Raw genomic sequence first — 21497 nt, 5'->3', positions numbered from 1 at the left:
CGAAACAGAATAACCTGTTTAAGAAACACTATAACTATATTTTATATTTTATTAGTTTCTATTTGAGATGAATTTTTTAGAATCTGATTTTTTGTCATGGCACAATAAAATCGGAGGGGTGACGAAGAAACAGGAGCGCTTACCCTCCTCTGTGTAATATGTTGGCCATACTATAACACAAAAGCTACCCATGACCATCTGTCTATAGCACTGAGTCTTAGTTTTTCTTTCATTTCAGTAAAGATGGAAAGGTAAACAACGCCTCTGATCTCAGAGCGGCATGTAAAGGTCCCAAACTACACAGAGGCTAGACTGTTTTATGACGGCTTCTATCAAAAAATCATGAACGTTGCTCCAATGACACACACACACACTAATACCGATGACAGACAAGGATTCTTCTACTGCTTTTTTCATCGAAGCCAGTGCTGTCAATAAAAAAGAAACTGCAGCAACTTGAAACAGAGACGGTGGAAATCTGCTTCATCGATAAACATCTGACTCGTCAATTATGTAATAGATGCAAGCATCCAAATGCGGAGAATGCAACGACACAGCAGCGTCAAAGCGAAGAGTACATGCTGTATTGCAGTGTTAAGACTGTGTAATACAGTTTTGAATCGCGACGTCAATGCTGCCGAAAGCATCTTTGGTATTTGCATGTTTGCTGTAGTAAACAACAATCAAAGGCCTGTGGTTATTAAACGAAAATAGTTTTATTCACATGTGAGTTTGTTATTATACTTTCCCACATGCTTACATTGTAAGCTGAGAAATACCATAAAATAGTATCAAAGGCTACCCTTATTGACTCGACTCACAGATCGATAACAACTTGGATGAATTCTGGCAAGCAGTCTGAATTTATGATACCATTTATCTAAAATAGATCAAAATTCTAATCTCAATTCAAACATATTGTGTCCGAATTCATCCTCCTTTTTAAAAGACAGACAACCATTCGTACTCTCCTAAGGTGTTGCCTTTTTTTTTTTTTTTTTTGGTTATCAATATCAATCAATAAAGAAACAATGGACCATGTTTTAACGTGGAATGAGAATAAAGTAACCAAATGGATCTCGACCATTGGTTACGGCTGTTATGAAAATCAATTTCGCGGTAGGCTATTTTGCATTTCCGTTGGAAGGGTCATAAAGCCCTTTTCTTTATTACCTTTTTTTTTTTTTTTTTTGTTTTACTCTGGGGTAAGAGTTCTTATATGCGCCATATTCATTTATTAGAACAGGGAATCACAGGCGATGTACTTGTTAATCTCGACCATGAATCTTTACGAGACTTGTCTATTTTAACTGTGGGTCAACGTATGGATTTATTGAAGAATATTTATCAGTTAAAGATGCATTACAAAGTTCCTGTCAATGAATGGGATTATATACCTCCAAGTAAGTATGTTTTTCCGTCAGGAAACTATTTTTTTTTTTCCAGCTTAAAGGGGCAAAAGCTAATCCAACTTTTCTTTATTGTGTGTGTGCGTGTGTGTGGTTTTGTATCATGGTGGGGCTTTTAGGTGTATTATATGAAACTGTAACGTATGATAAGGAATCTACAATGAAGACTATAATATAGACCCTTTATTTATTCCACAAGAGAGAAAGGACAAAAAAAGCTGACATTCGTTCCTTCATTAGGAATGGTTAGGTCAAAATGGAATGGCAGATTATCGTAAAATAGAAGCAGCTTTTCAAGAACGAGGTAAGCAGAAAAATGTAGCCTCTATTATATGGGGTGAGGGGGGGGGAGTTCTCATAGACATCCCGTGAGATGTTAATATGATCTTCTTAAAAACAGATGCACGTATCAAGCGATTGACAGAGGAATTACATAAAATGGTGAGTGACGTGAGTTTATTGAAATATGAACTGAACCAATTGGTAAAATGGAAGGTAAATCATAAAAAGAAGCTGGGGAGGTGGGAATGATAAACAAGCAAAGATAGAGATACTGACTTGAATACTGGCTATAGTCTCAAATAGAAAACAACCATACCAATCACAAAGCTTCATTGTCACCAAAATCGCCATTTTATCGTCATCTTACAATCAAAGGCACAACGTTATCTGATGATGCATCTCCTAAATCAAACTCATCCTCTGCTATAACTGCAACTATTCCAACCAATGATGCTGGAGCCATCAAGGTGTACGGTGATAAAATCTCTACAGCTACAGTAGAGCACAGGAGTAATAGTAATAGTAATAGTAGTAGTAGTAATAATAACAATAGTGCCAGTAGCAGCCACCATAATATCACCAGCACGAGTAGTAGCAGCAGTAGCAGCAGTCATGGTAACAGTGAAGTAGAATCCTCCAAGAATGTTCGATTATTACTCGACGACCCAACATCCAAAGTCATCATGTCAGCCTTAAAAAAATACAATGTCAACAGCGATTGGCAACAATATGCGTTATGGATTCAGTATGGTTCAGCGGACAATATACAAGAAAGAGCGTTAGGATATGATGAACGGCCTTTGAGAATTTCACAAAAATTAAAGGAAGCCAAGCAGAATCCTGTATTTGTATTGAAGCATGTAAAAGATAATAAGCCTTTTATACCTCCCTCCACTGCTTCACCCTCGTCATCCTCCTCAGCAGCAGCTAACACTGCTACTTTGACCGCCAGTAATAATAATAATAATAATAATAATAATAATAATAATAACAATGCTCAAATGAATGATACACCACCATCATCATCATCTATATCGACAAGTGCCGCCATCTCTTCATCTCCTTCCTCATCCACCCATACCAATCATCATAATACCAATAGTCACCCTACAGCGACTTTTATTTCTTCCAATACTTGCACTAATAATAATACTCGATCTGCTCCACCGCCAAAATCAACTTTACAGCAACAGCAGCAGCTTCAACCACCGCATTATTCTACGGGCAACCTGAATAATAAAAATATCACTTCAGGAAAAGTGGGCTATGAAGTAGTTATTCCCGTCATGTCATCTACCTCTATCAACAATCATAATAATAACAATAACACGACAGCTAATACTCCTTCAAGTAACAATAATAGCGTGGGTAGTCTAAAACGATCGCAAACACCGGCTTCAACGACGAACTCTTCTACAACCAACACACTACCCACTGTTTACAATAATGAACTTGGGTTAGATAATGCTGTAGTTAATGCAATATTTTCAATCAATAATAGCACGGAACAATCATAAAGACTACTTTTTTTTTTTTTTTTTTATTCCAAGAAAAATGTGGGTTAGTTCAAGAGCAATGGCCGTCTTTCATTTTCTTCTTCATTATTATCGTCGTCCTCATCATGACTTATAGTAGGAGATGCTGATGGCTGCTGAAGTGGATGGGTTGTCACCGATGAACGCATGCCTCTCCTTGTTTTTTTCGGTGTTTTGTTACATTGTTGATAAGATCCAATAAGTATACAAAAGGATGCAAATAAAATGATAAAAGAAAAAAAGACAATGGATAAAGAAGTAATCCATAAAATGCCACATGAAAAAAGGGTATCCGTTTGAATTGTCAATGGTATCACAGAAGCGTCAATCTCTTTCGCTTTATTCATAGTAAGTTGTGTGCCTAATACAAAAAAAAATCGGTGAAACCACGATTTAGGAAACGAAATGACAGTACAGAAACTTACCAAGCAGAGCTACAAATAGCTCTGTCATTAAAGTCAAACAGAAGAGTCGAACAAACCATGGCTTACGACGGCGACGATGACGATGATCTGCTATGCTCGTCATATCTTTATGGACATGGCTGTTATTTATATACTTCTTACGCTCTTGGCTGTCCTCTTGCCCTTCGATATCATCCCCCACAACAGCTTTTCTTCTTGCACTTTCTTCCTCTCTTTCCGCCACGCAAGCTGCTCCCACTTCCTCTGCAGATACTGCTGTTGCTGCTGCTGCTGCTTCTTCTTCTGCAAGAACTTCTTCTGTTTCTTTACTGCGTAAGGTCAACCATTGGCACTGACAAAATGCTACAAATGTAGTTATATTATGCAGTACACTAGCCATAGAGGAGGCGGTTAAGAATAGCAGATAGAAAAGGACTTCCTTAGAGATATTGATAAAAATGTATTGTGGCGGCTGCTGTAAATTCACTGCTGTTGTTGTTGTGATTATACTTAGGGTGGATAGTCTGTCATATTCGAACAAAATCAGTTTTATTATCGTACTTGATGTCAGGAATATATTATAACCGTTCAAGGGAAATAAAGAGACGATGGCCAAAACAAGGCCACCCATACCAATGAAGCTTGAAATTAAACCCAGTATGGTGAACATTTTTATATAGATGCGGGATTTGTGGGTATGTATGTTTCTTTAGTTAAATGATATTACGGAACACTATGGATACAAACAGAAAACATGAGGGAAAAAAAGGAAAAGAAAACGAAAGACTTGCTTTCTTCAGATCAGTAGACTATGACTGTGATGAAAAATGAAAAAAAAAAGATGGAAAGGGATAGAAGAGTGATATCTTTTTGTTCACAAAAAAAAAAAAAAAAAAAAAAAAGCTTTTTTTTTTGTGCAAAAAAAAGGACAAAGTTTAAAATTGTTATTGTGTAATACATAAAAGCTTTGTTAACATGGCCTGTTCATCCTTCTTTTGTTCATGAGGATTCGGTCTAATATTCCATTGCTGTTACGCTCTGATCTTCGCCTTCCTCTTCTTCATTGAAGAAATTTGTTAGCAATTCCTTCAAATACGGATTCTGTTCTATATCTGTGGCGTATTTATCCAAAACACGTAACACATTAGCCTCATTGCTAGCTTTATCTTCATCTCCTTCATCATCTCCTTCTTCCTGATAACAGGCAGCAAGATCTTTGAATACGTTTTGCAATATGATATCCGCATCCTAACATACAACAACCACAAAAAAAAGGGGGTGGGGCATATCGCCATACATTAGTCATGGTAAAGAAAAAAGCGTTTCAATAAAAGGAAAAAAAAAAAAAAGATCTTTACTGCAACAGCCTTCTTTTGGGAATCTTCATCTTGTTCTTGACGTTTCTTAACACCGCGTAACACATCTTCTTCCTCATCCAATTCTTTAGCTTTACGCTTTGCGACTTTCACAACAGCTGAAGGAAAATCAGCTAATTCTGCTACATGAATACCAAAACTACGATCACCTACACCTTCATGTACCTTGTACAATAAAGTGACATCTTGTTTATCAACGTGTGCTGTTACATGTAAATTCTTGACATAAGGAATGGTGTTGTTCAAAGCGGTAATTTCATGAAAATGAGTAGCAAACAGACAAAAACAGCGGATATTGGTAGCAATATACTCTGAAATAGACCAGGCTAAACCAAGACCATCATACGTACTCGTACCTCGGCCCAGTTCGTCGATAATCACCAACGAATGACGTGTCGCTGCTCGCAAAATAGTGGATGTTTCCAACATTTCTGCCATAAAAGTAGATACGCCCTTCAGTTGAAAATCACCTGCGCCTACACGAGCCAAGATCGAATCAAAGACACAGAGGCTGGCCTTGGTACAAGGGACAAAACAGCCCATTTGCGCCATGAGCGCAATCACTCCCACTTGTCGAATATAAGTTGATTTACCGCCCATGTTGGGTCCAGTGATGACAAGGAATTCTGAGCTGTTGCGTGTCATATCCACATCGTTCGGTATAAAGTTGACATAATCTTGTACTTCCAAGCAAGGATGACGCGCTTCTTCCAGCACCACGCTACCTTGACCACAAGGATGCATCGTAGGACGTACATAGGGTATAGGTGCCATGACAGAGACGTGAGCAAAGGCCACCAAGACATCCATATGAGCCAGTGTCATACCAAGCGACTCTAACGAAGGGCAATATGTAGCGACAATATCGATCACTTCTTTCACTAATCCTCTCTGCGTCTGCTCGTATTCCTCTGTTAGCTTTCTATGCGAATCGCTCAATTGCTTCAAAGCACGTGTCGTAAAGAAAGTGCCCGACTTTTGTGTTGATAGTTCGATGTAATCATTTTTGTTTCGAATTTTGCCACTTGCTTCATTACGTCCAATCATACGTAAGCAATAACCATAAAGACTATGGTTTTCTAATCGCAGTTTCTTTTCTATTTCCAACCGTAACTTTTCTGCAGTGTTGACGAATTCATTTTCCATTTGACCATTGATGGATCGCAGTTCCTCACGTATATCTATATTATAGGAAAAACCGTGATTTTGCTAAGTCATTCTCCTTTTTTTTTAATCAGGCTCCAAAGTTTACGCAGCCTTACTTTGTAAATCCTCATTAAACTCGGCTTTAATGATATACTCATGATTCTCTAAGGCTTCCAAATCAATTGTCGTTACCACCAATTCTTCCAACTTTTGTAACTGAGCTATATACTCTCGAATTTTTTTGGTATACGTCTCTTCTAAAAGTGTTGCTAATTCTGGATCAGATGGTATTCTGGCTTCTAAGCATTGAAGTAATGCAGGCAAACGTATCACCACTTGATAAATACGTATCACGTCTTGTAGAGTAGCTTTCTTTTTCAGAAACTTTTTGCTCAGTCGGTGTAAATCAGGCACTTGTTTCAAATGATCTTCTTGTAAAGATTGTCTTAATTCTGTATCATCAAAGAAGATCTGAACAATGTCTTGACGTTTCTCTTTTTATAGAATGGTGCAGGGGATGAAAAAGGGGAAGGTGTTAGTTCGTTATCCCATCTTGTTTTCCCTTTTTCATAAGATGTTAGTGACATTTTACTTATATCATTTAAATTCAACAAAGGCTGTTTCAGCCATTGTGTAAATAATCGGCTTCCTTGAGCTGTATGACATTTATTCAATAACCCATAAAGACTGGTGGATTTGTGCGGACCATCCTGTGGTGTTGGAAACAAGTCTAATGCTGTTAACGCAGGGCCATCCAAACGCATATATTCTGATAAATCGTGATGCTTCAAAGTAAATTTGTCAAAATTGTTCTCATTGTCTAATAGTTGTAGATATTTGATAATACAAGCACAAGATGCCATAGCACTTTTCATCTCGAATTCAGCTATTGATCAGCGTATTTAAATAATGTGAGCAGGTTGATTTTCTTGTACATATCATACTGAAAATATGAAGGGTAAAGGAATCACTTACGTAGTGCTTGAAGAGATATTTTGCCTTCCACCAAACGATTCAAATCTTGAGCAATATTCTGTGCATTAAAATCGCTAGGTTTCCTTTCTGTAAGTATCACATTACATCTATCCAAAATGCTCTTGATCTTTTTTGTCTCGTAATTTTTCTCCTCCATTGTTGTAGCAAGTAATAAACATTCCTTGACACCTAACTGAATGATCAAGGACTACGATGGTAAGTTGAAGACGGCAAAGGAAAAGCGTGGGGGCGTAAGTGAGAAATCAATATATATATTGTATTTTTTTTTTTTTTTGCCAAGGTGTCTCTGTTGATTTTGTTACCTCCAAATTCGAATACAACTCATTATCAACAAATTCACTCACACCTATTTGATAAATCGTAGTATCTGCAAAAGCAACACCAACTGTCTTGTTATCCCCTGAAATTCCAATTTTAACAGCAAGGACGACGGGCGCAGATGTCATCTGTTGATTTGAGAACAGAAAGTCTTCTACATCTTGCAAGTTACCAGGTGACGCTTTACGGATCAACTGCCATTCTAATCTGCTTTGTTTCCAAATTTCAATCCTCATTTGTTTGTTGAGTAAAATATCTCGCAAAAAGTTTTCTGCTGCTTTTTGCGATAGTTTTGTCGTTGGTAAATCGCCTACGATGAAAAAATTAAAAGTTATAGACATGCCACTGTTTGATATGTATGTATATAAAGGCGTCTTACTTACCAAACCAACGTTGAATGACAGTCGACGTTTGGTATACATTTTTTGCTACATATTCAGCATCATCTCCATGAAAAGTATAATAAAATGATCCATTGCCTTCTCTTTCAAATAAACGTATGGTCCCTTCTTCAGGCTGATATTATAACGCAATCATTTAGCCCTTTTTTTTTCTGCTTTTTCTACCTTTTGATTAAAACGCATAGGATACTTACAGTATCTAGTGATCGGAAGAACTTGACAAAGGCTTGTTGTTCAGGTTTTTCTAATGTTCGATTTAAGGAATTCGTTTAGTTAACCTTTTTTTTTTCCCTGAGCGAAAACAAAAAGGGTCTTCTGTAATAAAGACTCGCTATCTATCTGTTCCTTCATTGTTCTTACCAAGATCGGGCAAGTCTTCCAAAGAAGGTGTAGAGCTCATTTCAAGACTTGATTTAACGCTCTAGGTTGTATCAAAGTGTAGAAAAAGAAAAGAAGAGTTAAATTTAACATATGCACGTCAAAAAAGAGCTGAGAGAGAAAGAGACAGAGGCGGAACGCGCGCGTTTACTGATCGTGTCTTTTTCCTTTTTCTCCACCCAGCTGAAAAGCCCGAAAGCAAGGAAAAAAGAAGAGGGAGAGAGGGCGTAGTATAGTAAGTGACTTGCCAAAATTGAGCAGTGAGGAGGGAACAAAAAATATCTCTTTTTGTGTTTCTCACTCTGTCTCTATTTTCTTTTTTTTTTTTAATACTTTTCTCTTTTCAAAATGGACAATCAGATCGATGAAGATGAAGAATTTTTGTACGGAACTTCGGCCATGCCTGATAATAGTACATCAAGTAGGTTGAACAGCACCTCTCAGTTGAACGTAAACGAAGGTAAAACTCATACTACAAGATAGTGTTATGGAAAACACGCGCTTTATGCACACATACACATAGAATGTAATGAAGGCTAATTTCTTTATCGAACTGTAAATTCTGTGTCAGATGTCGACGACTTGTATGATATATATGAAGAAGAGAATGATACAAAAGAGTAAGGCTTATTCAAACAAAATAAGGGAAACACTCACGTGGATACTGAACTCCTCTGTTCAATTCTCTTATCTTAGTGCTGAAGAGTAAAGTTGTGCATTTCAAGTAGTGCATCAAGAAAGTGTGAGAGAGGCATGATATATTGATAGCCTTCATTTTATCTGTGTCTACTCTATTAGAAGAAAAGATAATCTAGATGATACAGTACGTGAAGATATCAAAGACGGCCAGGATACCGATATGGGCGAAGATATACCCGCAGCAGAAGTGGATACAAATTTTGTAGACCCTGAACAAGAGCAAGAAGAAGAGGAGGATAGCGATGATGTAAAGTGTGTATTTATAAATTAGCAAACGAGATAGAAATACGAATGTTCACCTTTACAAGAGTAGGATCTCGAAATTATCATAGAACCCGAAGAAGAGGAGACGGAGCAAGCGGCAGAGGGTGAAGACGGCAATCAAACAGCCCAAGAAAACAAGCATTCTCAAGGGTAAAGTAAAAATGTCGAAAAAAACTCAAAGAACGAGGAGATACATCGATCTGTGGATACATATGAGATATTGATAAGAAATTTCCATATTTTTTGATGCTGTACACTTATGTACGCATATATGCATACCGATAATAGAGATGCATCAGATTCTAGAAAGAATGAAACCTCCTCGGCACCTGTCAACATTAAACCTGGCCAACAAGCGAAAGCATTAGCAGACAATGCTTCTGCTGGTGGAACAGCGAATACATCATTAGCTCAAAAAACGACACAAGGAGGAATCAACCTGGAAGCTATTGGCGAATACAATGGTCAACCCATTGTCGATGTAGATTTGGATAATGTAGAAGACAAGCCTTGGAGAAAACCAGGCGCTGATATTACAGATTATTTCAATTATGGTTTCAATGAAGTGACATGGAGAGCTTATTGCGCCAAACAAAAATTGTTGCGTGAAAATAAAAAGGTGAGGGAATGATGACAATCGATGCATTATTTTTTGCTTCGTGATGTAACAAAAATTTCTTGTTTCAATTATAATAGATGATGGGAGAGATGGATATGGGAGATATTATGTCATCTATGGGTATGATGATGCCACCCAACATGTTGGATGGCAGCGGTATGCCCTTACCAGGTCTGCCCGGTATGCCAGGTATGCCAAACCCAGCCATGATGGGTTTACCACCCATGGGTATGGCCAATAATCCTCAGGCAGCAGCAGCCGCCGCAGCAGCCGCGGCAGTAGCAGCCATGAGAGGTGGTGGTAACCGACCCCCACCTGGCCAATTCAATGCGAACAGACCTCCCAATGCAGCAAACAGAGCCATCCATCATCAACCGAATAAGCCTACTCCATCTACATCGTCACCTTCCACCGCCTCGTCATCAACAGAAGCACAACAAAATAGAGAGCATGACAATGAGAACGACAGCCCTATGGATCAGCTCCCATCTCCACCTTCACCTTCAGCAGCCGAAACGAATCATATGGAAGAGAACAATTTAAAACAGGTCATGCACCCAAGGCAACAACAGCCAAAACAGCAGCAGCAAATGAGCAGAAATATGAACAATATGATGAGAAACATGCAACATGGACCTCCCGGTGGACCTCATCCTGCCCATGGTCCACCCCCTCCTTTACATTTCAATCCGAATGGTAATATGTTTGGTGGGCCCATGGATTTTGGTCATCCGGGTGCTCCTGGAGGCATGCCACCCATGGGTATGTTCCCACATCCTGATATGCCTGGAGGGCCTCCTATGGGTATGCCGTTCTTTAATCCAAATATTCCTGGTATGCCACAGCCCCCACCACCCCATGCGATGGGATTTGATGGCCAAGATTTTAGAGGGGGACCACCTAATACAAACAATCCCATGGGTCGACCCCTACCGCCGCACAATTTCCAAGCCTCCATGAGAGGAGGAGGAGGAGGAGGAGGAGGTGCAGGAGCAGGTGCAGGCAGATCTCCTTTACCAAGACATTTACAACAACAACAGCAGCAGCCACAGCAACAAGGTGGTAACTCTTCTCCTGGTCAATGGCGGCCGACGACTTCGTCACCCTTGGGCGGAAATAATCAAGCAAGAGGAGATAGAAGGGACAGTCGCGATAGCCGAGATAGCCGAGATCGAGAGAGAGACAGAGGCGATAGGGATAATAGTCGTGATAGAGGAGGATCTTCTAGCGGAAGACGAGACAGAGATGACAGAGATAGTAGGTCAGATCGCGATAGAGAGAGAGAGAGAGACCGGGACAGCAGAGATCGTGATCGTGATCGCGATCGTGATAGAAACAGAGACAGAGACCGCTCCGATAGAGGCCGTGATAGCAGTCGACGAGACCGAGATAGAGGAAGAGATAGCAGTAGTCGCAGAAGTGGGAGGGACCGTGATGACTCGAAAGACGGACGCTCTGAATCGTAAGTTCACTCATTGATTATTGATTTCTCTTTATAAACAAAAAGGAAATAGTATGACTCATTTCACCTACTCTACTAAAACCTAAAAAAAAAAAAAAAAAAAAAAAATAGACGGAAAAGGCATGACAGGGATTCATCGTCTCATGATGATCACCACAGCAGCAAAAGGTCTCGTCGTTGAAGTATAGTGGATAGAGCTGTTGCTATGTAAATACGTTCGTTTGCCAAAAAAAAAAAAAAAACAACCCATCTTTCTCGTTATTTCGAATTGAATTTAAATAAATACGTTACGACACCATGTATGGAGTATACAAAAAGTGTTTTCCTCTATTCGGTCTTTTTGTTGTAATGAGAGAGGGATTGCGCTTCCGTATACCATTGAAATTTTTCCTTTCGAAAAAGTTGAATGAGAGGGATAGTCTCCCCATCATTCACGTTGTGCTTGTAAGATATATATCGATTGAGTATCATTCATTGGAAGAAGGGAAAAAAAAAGTGTTGCAAGACATTCCCAATAAAGGGACATGCACCTACACACTTGCAAAGGGCGTTTATTGATAACATGAACGATAACTATCTAACGTCCTGATCGGGTAAAAGTGGGGATAGCAAGCAACATCAACAATGAACAACATCCTAGAAAGCACAAAAGCAAATAGACTTTATTTAAACTATGTGAGAGTCGTCGTCGTCGGATAGATCATAGATCTCTCAGCAATTCTAATTCTGCATTTAGTTCTTCTTGCTCGCGTTTTTGTCCTTCTCCTGCTTCACCCACTTCTGTGATATCAATCAGGAAATCCCTGATATCTTTTTGAAATCTCTCCAAGTCGTCGCTATAATCAAACATGCCCTTGACAAGTACTTCAATTTGATCCCTATTCCAAAAAACAACACGTCATTTTCGTGTCCTTCTTTTCCTTTCATCCGTTTCTACAGTGTAAAGTGATTCAAACTCACCTTTGTAATAATGGAAATGCGTTGCAAAGGAGGTTTAAAACATACTGCTGTAAAAAGTCAACGTTCGACATGAGCGGATCTGACACTTGTTCAGGAGGAAAGACACGCGTGTAAATCTCTCCTTCTTGAACGAGAGCCAGCATTCTTGCTAATATTTGACTTTGATATTCGAACCCTAATCCAAAGATGGGACGATCTCTAGATGAATATAAAAGCACGCAAAGGGACATCTGTATGAAAAACGTAATACATTACCGTTTCTACAATCAGGATCCACCAGCACTTCCAGTATATCTGTTAGAATGCGTACATAATAGCGCTCAAAAAAGAGACTAGATATGTCTTCATCTTCTATCTGAGGTACAAAGTTTATCATATGTAAACATATCTGAAGGGCGAGATGAGAGATATCCGATAGGTTATGTTTTGTGCCCCATAATATGCTGTCTATGTTTAACTGAAATAAAGAAGATGTTTGAAACAAATCTATGGGAAGCATCCATATAAAAGAGCAGGTGAGTAGATTGACAAGAGGGGGGGGGGGGAGGGGGAAACCACTGCCTCCTATAAGAAAAGACTTACACATAAAACAGCATTCATTCAATACTTTCAACAGGCTATAGAAATTTCGACGGATTTCTGGGTAATCAATAAAGTTGGACGTGATGAATGGCAAGGTGGTTGAAAATGCTACATCTATCACTTGTTGAAAAAATTGTGGGCAACGATCAGGGTTCTATAGGAAAAAGAAACGTTCATAAAACCATTCTTTCTCTTTCTTCCTCTCTTCCTCGTCCACTCACATGGATTGCTGTTACTATGGTTGTAAGCAAGTTCAAGACGGTAGCCTCTTTTTTCTCGGCGGGTAGTGCATTATTTTTGAAATCTGTCAAGGCAGTGTAAACCAAGTCGAAGGGGAGGGATAAGAGGTGCATAAGGGCTTTTTCGTCTTCGATGGAAGGACTGTCCTCAGCATGGCGAAGACTATTACTACTACTACTACTACTACTACTACTAGTACTGTAATAGGCCTCCAGTAACTCTAAAATTTGTTTTCTGATTTGCCACATGAGCTTGAATTGTACAGAGCCATTTCTCTTGCTCTCCACTATATACTGAGCGGCCATGGTATAGGCTTGTATGAAAGAGGGTTGGATGTCGACCCATTGGTATTGATAAACAGTCGACTTGGCGGATAAACAGATGGCCTTATTGATCTTGACTACGTTCAGCACAGATCTCAAAGGGGTGAAGGGTTGTTCTAGTAAGAGTGCTGACGGGTGATTGAATGCTTTCGTTATCTAAAGGCAAAGAAGGGAGAGAGAGAGGTGGTGAAAAGACGACTCTAGGGTTTGGAGACCATTTATTGATTACCAGTCGATTAGGCGTATTCATCACTGCCTGCAAAGTGGCGCGTTTGGATGGCTCCCGTGCTATAGCTGTTATCACAGTGCCTAGGATAGCATACATCGTTTCCAACTTTTTTTATCCATGCAACATAAGATGACAATGAGAGGAGGGATAAAATGAAGGCAAAGAGAATTCACGCAAAACGTTTACCTGTGCTGGAGTCAACTGCTGGTAGATGAGTTCCCATTTTTCCAATAGGATGGACAAAAAGGAGGGCATGATGTGTCCGTTGATGTGAGTGGATGACATGGCCATGTTTTCCTTGCATTCTACAGACAATTTGAGTAGAGCGTGCAAACAAAATTCTTTTATACCGTCTTCGATGATGGGCTGTTGTTGCTGCAGGACAACCGCTTGGAAGAGTCGTTCCAGCAGCCTGTAGGTCAAGTTCCAGTAATGCTCCATCAAAAAGGGTGGGCGGGATTGTTCGGCTATATAGACAGCGCAAGAGAAGAGCACCCAGGCATATGGATCGTCCGTACTGCCGTGGGTTTGCATGGCAGGGTATAATTTCTCCAGTAAGAGAGCTCTGGCCAAGGCGTCGCTCTGGTCGAGTGCTGCTTGTTTGTGAATGAGCGCCCCAGTGGCCCACACGCACCGGTAAAGATCGTGCCAGTTTGCAGGCGAAGGGCTGAGAAGTGCGTTGTGGATACGGTCGGTGAGGATCTGTTGCAGAGGATGATGGAAGGAGGGTAACTCGGCCATGTTGCACAACACATCCTGCATCAACTGAGGTAGCACGCGTTCCGAGTGGCTCAGTTGGACAAATTCTCTTTGATCGGGCTGCACGTATAAGACAGCGTCTGGCGGCATCATGTGTTGTACTGTTTCGATGGCGAGTTGTTCCAACACAGGAGGAAGGGCAGGATGGCATGGAGAAGCCGTCTTGTTATTTTTCAACGAAAGGATGAGCTGATGCCAATAGGTCAAGCCTAATTGACGCAGCTCTTTTTCGTCCGAAGAAGCGAATGTCATGTGTAATAGGTAGGCCCAACATTGGCGCATCGTGTCGGTTGGCAAGGAGGACACTGCGATATATGGAAGAGTGAGAGAAGACGTCAGGAGAGTGCATAGCGATTGTAGCACATCCTCGTCTTCTTCGGCCAACAGGGCAGGTGTGTCCCCGAGAAATTGATGATAAATGGCTGTCACGATAAGGTCAATGATAGAACGATGCTGTGCCAGCTGCTCCATGTCTGTGCTGCTGCTGCTGCTGCTGCTGCTGTTGAAGACTACTTTGACGATTTCTGTGAAACTTTGTATAATCAGGTTTTTTTGTTCGTTGTCTCCGTCTCTTAGCTAAAAAGAATGTGCGATGAGTCATGTGTACATTCATGTTTAACCCCCCCCCCTTTCCAAAGAAAATGACAGTTAACTATTATCTGTAGCAGTTGCAGTAAGTCCTGTTGTAGTATCATGTCTGGCGATATCCAGCTTTGGAACTTTAAGAATGTGTGTAAGGTGGTAGTGAGAAGAGAACGATTGAACACCGGGCGCGTTTGTGTGGACGAGATAAAGATTCTTTTGCACAAATCGAAAATAAGACTGAATTCATCCATGAGTTGTTTTCGTAGCTTTTGCATCTTTGCTTTTGTCATGTAATCGTCCGAGTAGTCAAAGACCTCTTCACTAGGGGTATTTTTTTTTTTTTTTTTTTTTTATACGCTTCATTGATATATATTTATATGTGTGTGTATATTTATGTTTTTATGTCTATTCCTCAACTCATTTACCTGAGATATTGTAATATTCTCATATTATTCTCACAGATGGTTTCGTTGGCGAGACTAGAATCAACAATTTCTTGTATAAAGGTAGGCCAATACGTTGGCCAATCCTTTTTCAAGATCTGCACAAGGACCCAATCCAACTTGTTGATATAAGCCGCAGACCGGTTGTTGTTGTTGTTGTTATTGCTGCTGCTATCATGAACCGTACTTTGATGACTGTCAATGATCAATTTGACAATGTAATCACGAATCACTAGAGAGTGAAGCCAACAAACAATGAGAATAAATTCTCATTTCGACGGTTCAAAGATAAACGTTTTTACCCAATCTTTGTTCCAAAGGCAACAAGTTCCACTTGACTTTTATAAAGTTTTCTAATATACCAAGCGCTATAAACTATTTTTTTTTTTAACTCTTAGTCTGGGAAAAGAAAAGAAAAGGACCCCTTCACCCATGAATGGCTCACTGATGGATCCTACTTTAGACTGTATACGAGACGATCGATCAAGTATGCGGTCGACACACTGCCAAGCGTCCGGATGACTCTTGAATTCAGTCAGCACGTTTTGTGCATTTTGTCTCTAACACCCGTAGGAATAGTTGTAGATAGTTTTCATGATGTAAGCCTTATAAGAATACAGTAGGAAAGGCAAAAGTGACACTTTTTTTTTTCATCTTTACTTCTGCATTACTCGTGCCTTCATAAAATGACTGAACGACACGATCGAATTGCTGTACATCGATCTCTCCAGACTGGAATAACTATTTTGAAAAAGGGGATCATGAGATAAGCTTGAGGAAAAGAAAACGACCATCGCTTGAGTAAAAGCCTTTGTACATTATTCATATGAAGAACGGAAGAGCAATGCTTATGGATGGAAAAAGGTGAGCCAGATTAAAAAAAAGGAACGTGATGTTTAAAAATATTACATAATATATTCGCTTTGCAAAAAAGTACTCTTTTGAAAGAGAAAACAGGGGCCTCCGCTATTTTTTTTTTTTTTTTTTTTGTGGAATTCAAAATTAAACATGTCCAACAAAGACGATAATAAAGATGATCAACAGGATGCCAAGTTTGAATTCAATAAGCATAGCAATACATCGAAACGAAAACCACAGCAACATCGCTGTAATGGTCATTTAGAAGATGTGCTGGAAGGTTTGACACAATGGCCACTTGATGTGGCGAAACCGTTTGGCTTGTTTTTGACATGCCTAAGATCTCAACCAGGTAAAAGCGACTTGAATTCGAGCTTGCTTTTTCAGACGAAAAGTGATACAAATAGTCTATTTTTCTCTGTTTGTGAAATTATAGGGCAGGAACCGCCGCGTTACAAGCATCATGAAAAATAAGCTTTAGGATGACTAGGGAACAGCTCATTTCGCGTTCAACAGACAGTTGGGACAGCGAGCCAAAGAAAGCAGACAGGAATCTCTAGGCCAATGTTTAGCTTTTCCATACCTTACGACGTTGGATCAGGATACCATGTGTGTGTGTGTGTGTGTGTGTGTTTAGAATTTTTGTATTTTTATAGAGTGGCAATAAACTATCCAACCCGCCCCCATTCATGTGACTTTTTCTTTTTGAGGATGAATGAACCAAAGTGCCTATGACTGCTCTTACTGCTGATGGTCATTGCTATGGACCATCTACACAGAAAGCAAAAGGATACTCACCAGAGGTATGCCAAGCTTTATCTGATATATCATGGAGGTATCACCGTGCATAGCTTTTCTTGGCTATGGAAGTGTGTATGGTTTTTTCTTTTTTTACCCGTAGCAGCGTATTCGGGTAGAAACCCCCTATCCCCACTTTTTTTTTTTAATCTACACACTTTCTTACTAAGCTTTCATAAGCCAATCGTTCATGCTGGGATATGGATAAATAGATCTACAGTTGGGATTTTTTTCATTGATTATGACAAGACCTTTTTGCGAATATCCCCACTGTATTGATGGCTGAGTCATATTTGTATCTAGATTACACACTTTTTTCAGTCATGGGCTTTTTAACATCAAGTTTCTTGGCGTAACCTTGCCGTTTATTCTTTTTTCTTTTGTGGGGACGGGGTTTTATTGTTTTTATGGAAAGGCGGATTTGTGATGTGGATAGCACCGAACATGCGATTTTAATTTTCTTTTAAGCGGTCTTTGAAATAAATTTTTATTGAAGGTCCTAAATCAGAAACAAACAATTTGAGCGCCCATTTGTTTAGTGTACCTGAAGTAAAAACAAAAAAAAAAAAAACAAAAATAACAAACAGAATTTGTATTCGTCGGGTCTAACGGGAAAGAGCGAGTTTTTTCAATCAATTTTTTTGTTTGTTGACGAAAAAAGCCTTGTTCAAAAAAGAGAGAGAAAAAAAAAACGTGCGATTTTCATGCAACAACAGGGGAAGAAAAAAAAAAAAAAAAAAAAAAAAAAAAAAAAAAAAAAGATGGTACTACCAGTGCGTTGTAAGTGTGTGATGGCGAAAAAACAGAGCTTTTGTTGTATAATTTAATTTACCTTTAACAAAGGGGGTGTCTACTGCGGTCTTATTTCCATAATTGACACCTAAAAAAAGAGCCGTGCGAGTTGAAGAAATCTCCCAACATTTAGGAACCAATCGTTTTGTGGAAAGGTATACTTTTAGCGTATCTTTTTTTTTTTTTTCAGAAAGGGGTTATTGTTAATAAAAGAAAGACGACAAAAAAAAGAGCTGGGCAAGATGGCTCTATTGTACGCAATAGAATAGATGGGAAACCGATTCACTTTCTCTATGACATTTCGAAAGGGATGAAAAGTGTTTTGGATAACCTATCGTCTTTTTCAAGTATATATATATATTATTTATATAGCGAGATCTGGGACGATCCGTCCATTGTTTATTACAGATTTACCTTTTGCAGTTAAAATCCCAGAAAAAAAAAAAAAAAGGTTCCTTTTGTAACTTACCCCGGATGGAAAGAATGATTGGCTTAGTTGACACGCTTACTAAAAGAGAGAAGAAGAAAAAAAAAAAATGAGAAACGCAAAAAAAAAGACCCGGCCAAGGAAAAAAAGAAAAAAGCATTGATGGAAAACCCTCTATAGACGAACTTTTTTTTTTTTTTTTTTTTTTTTGATTTCCTCAACCATGGATAAAAAAGTCAAAAGAAAGAGCCACAGAAGGGGGAAAAAAGCGTTCTGGACAACATTTTCATGTGTAATAAAAAAAGTTCTTTTATGGATTTTGTATTCCCCTCCCCTTTCGAAACAAGGTGACAATGAAAAGGAAACTGAGGAACGGATTGGCCTCCGTGACAACGTGTAACCCGAAATATTGCACAGTTGACATGTTGATGGGTTTATTGTTGAGCACGGCGCCTTTTTTGTAGAAAGGGATCTTGTTTTTTATTATGAAAAAAATGATATTTTGTTTCTTTGAAAAAATAAAAAAAAATAAAATAAAATAAAATCAAAAAAATAAAATAAAAAGAGTTATGTCATAATTTGTTCTATTTAAACAGGTCGATAGTGACAGTTGTATGTTGTTATAGAAATTTATTCGGTGGAGGTAGGGAGGATCAGAAAAAGGGAATTTCCTACTTGCTATCTCTCATTTTTTTTTTCTTTTTCATTACGTCAGTTTTTAAGCTTAAAAGAACGAAAAAAGCCTAAAAAAGGATCGAGAAGGGGAAGAAGAGAAGAGGATGAAAGGATATTGACTTTTATTCTCTTTGCCGCCTCACAAAGGAAGGGGAAACGGGAGATGATTCAATTTCCAAAACAATGCATGAATTCCCTTTTGCCAAGCTGATCATGAACTTGTAACAACAAAAAAAAAAAAATTAAAAATTAAAAAAAAAAAAATTACTCTTTTGCAGACGATCCCTTATGAAAAAACCCAGGGTACTCAAAAGACCACAAAAAGAAAAAAGAAAAAAAAAAAAAAAAAAAAAAAAAAAAGCTTTTTTTTAAGGACTATTCCTGTAAAAAAAAGTTCTTTTTTGTTTGTGAGTTCAGATTTCCGTTATTTATTCTTTTTAGGGTATTTGAAACCAATGTAACTGTATTTTTTCTAAAAAGGAAAGTGAAGAGTGGAACAGGTCGAGTGTGGACCTCTTTTTGATCTCCCGCTTTTTTTCTGTGTATTCCAGTATATAAAGGGATAGCTTAAATAGACTTGTTCTTTTTGTCCAACCTTTCAATTTACACTCTTTTTTTTTTTTTTTTTTTTTTTCTTCCTTCTTTTCTTTTTCTCTTTTTATTTAGATCAAACCAACAATTGTAGTTTTTTAGTTTTTTTTTGTTTTTCGCATATGTATTATAATCATCCCTCATTTTCACCCACTATGGATGCCACTATGGCAGCTGTACCCTCCACAGCAGTAACCAACACAGCTACCACAGCAGCGACTGCAGCTGCCGTGGAGGATGATATGAACCTATTGATCAGTCCCTTTGAACCCTTTTCTGTCAATGACATGAATCAAATCAACTATAATAATACGATGCCAATGCAACAACCCAATACAAATACGTTGCATGAAAGTTCAATGTCGCCTATGCCCACCAAATTCAATTTATATGAATCCTCCCCTCCAATGCAACCTCATTTTGAAATGGTACGTTTTTTTTTGGTGGTTTTTTTTCTTGGAGGATGCGTACTGTGACTAAATCTTTTTTTCTTTCCTCCATTAGATGAGTCATTTTACTACCAACGACTTTATCTCTCGCTCTCCCGAATCCTCTTCTTCCTCCATGAATGATTCCAATATGATTTCACCGCCTACACAGTTTTATTCCACAGCCAATTATATGCACCCCACAATCACAGCAGCCAATGATGATTATCCAGACTACATCTGGCCAGATGCCTTTGACCACTATTCCACATTAAAGCGTTCTTCATCTGTCCCACCTGGCTTTCATAAAAACAAGCCTGATCCACAAGACCCTGTTTATTCCTTTCAACAGCAGCAGCAACAGCCTTCTTACCCCATGGTTCCTTCACAACCTCCACTTCCACAACAACAACAACAACAACCACAACCACAATCACAACAGCAACCCAAAGTGCCGCTACCTATACAAATCAAACGTTTGATTCGATCCCATCAAGCCAATAATGTCAACCACAAAGCTCCTTTGGATCCTGAACAACACCGTCGTCAATTGGATAAAAAGCTTGAAAAAGTAAACTTTGACGATATCACGGTAGCAGAATTGAAAGAAATGCTAAGGGAGAGAGGTTTATCAGCGACAGGTCGCAAAGCTGAACTCATGCATCGCTTAAAAGAAGAACACGGTAGGATGATCCATCGAAAGCATGGTATTGTTTCTGCACCACCACCACCACCACCACCACTGCCAGCCATGAACGGTATCGCGGCTGTTCCTGGTGGTGCTGATACTGTTGCTGCTGGATCAGCCAGCGTTCCCATGACACATCGTCGCGTGTCGGCAGCGCTGACTCACAACAAACCTCACCACCACCACTCCAAAAATGTATACAATTACTATTACAACTATCACAGTCCTTATGCGACACCTCCCATCCGCCATAATTCTATTTCCACTGCTCATTTAAATCTACAACACCAATATGAAATGATGGCAGGTGATACGCTCGCTTCTTCTGCTCCCCATCCTACCCCCGCTTTTTATACTCATTATCCTCCTTACCATGCCATGGCTGCTGCTGCTGTTCCTTCGCCGTCTGCTGTCACCAACACAAACACATCGGCGATGAAACCGTCTCAATTACGTGCCAGTTTTGCTGCTCCCACACAAGAACAAGACAGCCACAGGATGGAGGAGGAGAGCACCCCTCTGTCCAGCATGCCTTTACCTTTGCCACCAGAAGCTCAGTTACAACCTCATCCATTACCACTACAACATCATCCCTTCAGCCATGACCCTTCTGATCTGTGGGATGATCATCAATTACAAAACTTTCTCAATCAGATATAGAGACAAGAAGAAAAAGCAAAAAAAAAAAAAAAAAAAAAAAAAACAAGAAAGAAAAAGGACGCTCGCATTTCTTTTTTTTATACATATATATATTTTTTCGTTTGTTTGTTTGTTTTCCTCCTAATACCTCCTCTTTTTTCAGCTTCATCCTTTCTCTTTCTTGGGCATAT

At 39.2% G+C, this 21497-nt stretch overlaps 10 protein-coding genes across 10 annotated transcripts; 6 read left to right on the top strand and 4 right to left on the bottom strand.

Moving 5' to 3' along the window:
• Positions 1-528: 528 nt before the first annotated feature.
• On the top strand, positions 529-971 carry BDF20DRAFT_842413 (uncharacterized protein). Its single transcript, XM_053079500.1, has one exon. It carries the CDS (start codon positions 535-537, stop codon positions 712-714), a length of 180 nt encoding a protein of 59 aa, XP_052940315.1. The 5' UTR covers positions 529-534; the 3' UTR covers positions 715-971.
• A 37-nt stretch (positions 972-1008) lies between these two features.
• BDF20DRAFT_983796 (uncharacterized protein) lies at positions 1009-3263 on the top strand. Its single transcript, XM_053085161.1, has 6 exons — positions 1009-1119; positions 1242-1403; positions 1529-1545; positions 1650-1713; positions 1810-1904; positions 1985-3263. The coding sequence occupies exons 1-6, from the start codon at positions 1032-1034 to the stop codon at positions 3206-3208; spliced, it is 1650 nt and encodes a 549-aa protein (XP_052940314.1). The 5' UTR covers positions 1009-1031; the 3' UTR covers positions 3209-3263.
• Positions 3216-4470, bottom strand: BDF20DRAFT_842406 (uncharacterized protein). Its single transcript, XM_053079499.1, has 2 exons — positions 3652-4470; positions 3216-3587 (listed from the first exon to the last, which is right to left on the bottom strand). The coding sequence occupies exons 1-2, from the start codon at positions 4298-4300 to the stop codon at positions 3253-3255; spliced, it is 984 nt and encodes a 327-aa protein (XP_052940313.1). The 5' UTR covers positions 4301-4470; the 3' UTR covers positions 3216-3252.
• A 174-nt stretch (positions 4471-4644) lies between these two features.
• On the bottom strand, positions 4645-8115 carry BDF20DRAFT_813037 (muts domain V-domain-containing protein; the record flags this gene model as incomplete). Its single annotated transcript, XM_053076853.1, has 8 exons — positions 4645-4824; positions 4995-6187; positions 6269-6604; positions 6745-6972; positions 7128-7335; positions 7529-7776; positions 7850-7982; positions 8062-8115. Coding segments are annotated over 8 exons (2580 nt in total), but the record flags the coding sequence as incomplete, so codon positions are not given.
• A 478-nt stretch (positions 8116-8593) lies between these two features.
• BDF20DRAFT_831135 (uncharacterized protein) lies at positions 8594-11470 on the top strand (the record flags this gene model as incomplete). Its single annotated transcript, XM_053078422.1, has 7 exons — positions 8594-8705; positions 8817-8865; positions 9044-9191; positions 9258-9358; positions 9497-9827; positions 9905-11289; positions 11401-11470. The coding sequence occupies 7 exons, from the start codon at positions 8594-8596 to the stop codon at positions 11468-11470; spliced, it is 2196 nt and encodes a 731-aa protein (XP_052940311.1).
• Positions 11471-11718: 248 nt separating this feature from the next.
• BDF20DRAFT_997011 (CRM1 C terminal-domain-containing protein) lies at positions 11719-16276 on the bottom strand. Its single transcript, XM_053085430.1, has 13 exons — positions 16228-16276; positions 16071-16151; positions 15869-15970; positions 15713-15785; positions 15393-15642; positions 15036-15288; positions 13810-14958; positions 13624-13728; positions 13053-13550; positions 12832-12985; positions 12505-12735; positions 12250-12424; positions 11719-12167 (listed from the first exon to the last, which is right to left on the bottom strand). Exons 1-13 carry the CDS (start codon positions 16234-16236, stop codon positions 11990-11992), a joined length of 3258 nt encoding a protein of 1085 aa, XP_052940310.1. The 5' UTR covers positions 16237-16276; the 3' UTR covers positions 11719-11989.
• Positions 16277-16380: 104 nt separating this feature from the next.
• On the top strand, positions 16381-16950 carry BDF20DRAFT_842384 (uncharacterized protein). The gene is made up of 2 exons (XM_053079498.1): positions 16381-16620; positions 16705-16950. The coding sequence occupies exons 1-2, from the start codon at positions 16419-16421 to the stop codon at positions 16740-16742; spliced, it is 240 nt and encodes a 79-aa protein (XP_052940309.1). The 5' UTR covers positions 16381-16418; the 3' UTR covers positions 16743-16950.
• On the top strand, positions 16822-17683 carry BDF20DRAFT_842382 (uncharacterized protein). Its single transcript, XM_053079497.1, has one exon. It carries the CDS (start codon positions 17019-17021, stop codon positions 17343-17345), a length of 327 nt encoding a protein of 108 aa, XP_052940308.1. The 5' UTR covers positions 16822-17018; the 3' UTR covers positions 17346-17683.
• Positions 17519-18445, bottom strand: BDF20DRAFT_831133 (uncharacterized protein; the record flags this gene model as incomplete). Its single annotated transcript, XM_053078421.1, has 3 exons — positions 17519-17610; positions 17899-18030; positions 18328-18445. 3 exons carry the CDS (start codon positions 18443-18445, stop codon positions 17519-17521), a joined length of 342 nt encoding a protein of 113 aa, XP_052940307.1.
• Positions 18446-19584: 1139 nt separating this feature from the next.
• BDF20DRAFT_842379 (uncharacterized protein) lies at positions 19585-21367 on the top strand. The gene is made up of 2 exons (XM_053079496.1): positions 19585-19979; positions 20056-21367. Exons 1-2 carry the CDS (start codon positions 19674-19676, stop codon positions 21325-21327), a joined length of 1578 nt encoding a protein of 525 aa, XP_052940306.1. The 5' UTR covers positions 19585-19673; the 3' UTR covers positions 21328-21367.
• Positions 21368-21497: the final 130 nt, after the last annotated feature.

Source organism: Mycotypha africana, assembly GCF_025528875.1.
Source record: "Mycotypha africana strain NRRL 2978 chromosome Unknown BDF20scaffold_1, whole genome shotgun sequence".
NCBI lineage: Eukaryota > Fungi > Mucoromycota > Mucoromycetes > Mucorales > Mycotyphaceae > Mycotypha > Mycotypha africana.
This window is presented reverse-complemented; position numbering and strand designations above follow the sequence as displayed.

What these genes read in the sequence shown, in the direction of transcription:
- BDF20DRAFT_842413 (XM_053079500.1), top strand. Translation starts at nt 535, where the DNA reads ATGCGGAGAATGCAACGACACAGCAGCGTCAAAGCGAAGAGTACATGC.
- BDF20DRAFT_983796 (XM_053085161.1), top strand. Translation starts at nt 1,032, where the DNA reads ATGGACCATGTTTTAACGTGGAATGAGAATAAAGTAACCAAATGGATC. An exon ending in AGCAGCTTTTCAAGAACGAG is followed by an intron (nt 1,714 to 1,809) that starts GTAAGCAGAAAA and finishes TCTTAAAAACAG; the next exon opens with ATGCACGTATCAAGCGATTG. An exon ending in ACCAATTGGTAAAATGGAAG is followed by an intron (nt 1,905 to 1,984) that starts GTAAATCATAAA and finishes TACTGGCTATAG; the next exon opens with TCTCAAATAGAAAACAACCA.
- BDF20DRAFT_842406 (XM_053079499.1), bottom strand. Translation starts at nt 4,300, where the DNA reads ATGTTCACCATACTGGGTTTAATTTCAAGCTTCATTGGTATGGGTGGC. An exon ending in GCTATTTGTAGCTCTGCTTG is followed by an intron (nt 3,588 to 3,651) that starts GTAAGTTTCTGT and finishes TTTTTGTATTAG; the next exon opens with GCACACAACTTACTATGAAT.
- BDF20DRAFT_997011 (XM_053085430.1), bottom strand. An exon ending in CGTCTCGTATACAGTCTAAA is followed by an intron (nt 15,786 to 15,868) that starts GTAGGATCCATC and finishes AAAAAAAAATAG; the next exon opens with TTTATAGCGCTTGGTATATT. An exon ending in CCATAGTAACAGCAATCCAT is followed by an intron (nt 12,986 to 13,052) that starts GTGAGTGGACGA and finishes TTTTTCCTATAG; the next exon opens with AACCCTGATCGTTGCCCACA.
- BDF20DRAFT_842384 (XM_053079498.1), top strand. Translation starts at nt 16,419, where the DNA reads ATGTCCAACAAAGACGATAATAAAGATGATCAACAGGATGCCAAGTTT. An exon ending in ATGCCTAAGATCTCAACCAG is followed by an intron (nt 16,621 to 16,704) that starts GTAAAAGCGACT and finishes GTGAAATTATAG; the next exon opens with GGCAGGAACCGCCGCGTTAC.
- BDF20DRAFT_842382 (XM_053079497.1), top strand. Translation starts at nt 17,019, where the DNA reads ATGGTCATTGCTATGGACCATCTACACAGAAAGCAAAAGGATACTCAC.
- BDF20DRAFT_842379 (XM_053079496.1), top strand. Translation starts at nt 19,674, where the DNA reads ATGTATTATAATCATCCCTCATTTTCACCCACTATGGATGCCACTATG. An exon ending in TGCAACCTCATTTTGAAATG is followed by an intron (nt 19,980 to 20,055) that starts GTACGTTTTTTT and finishes TTCCTCCATTAG; the next exon opens with ATGAGTCATTTTACTACCAA.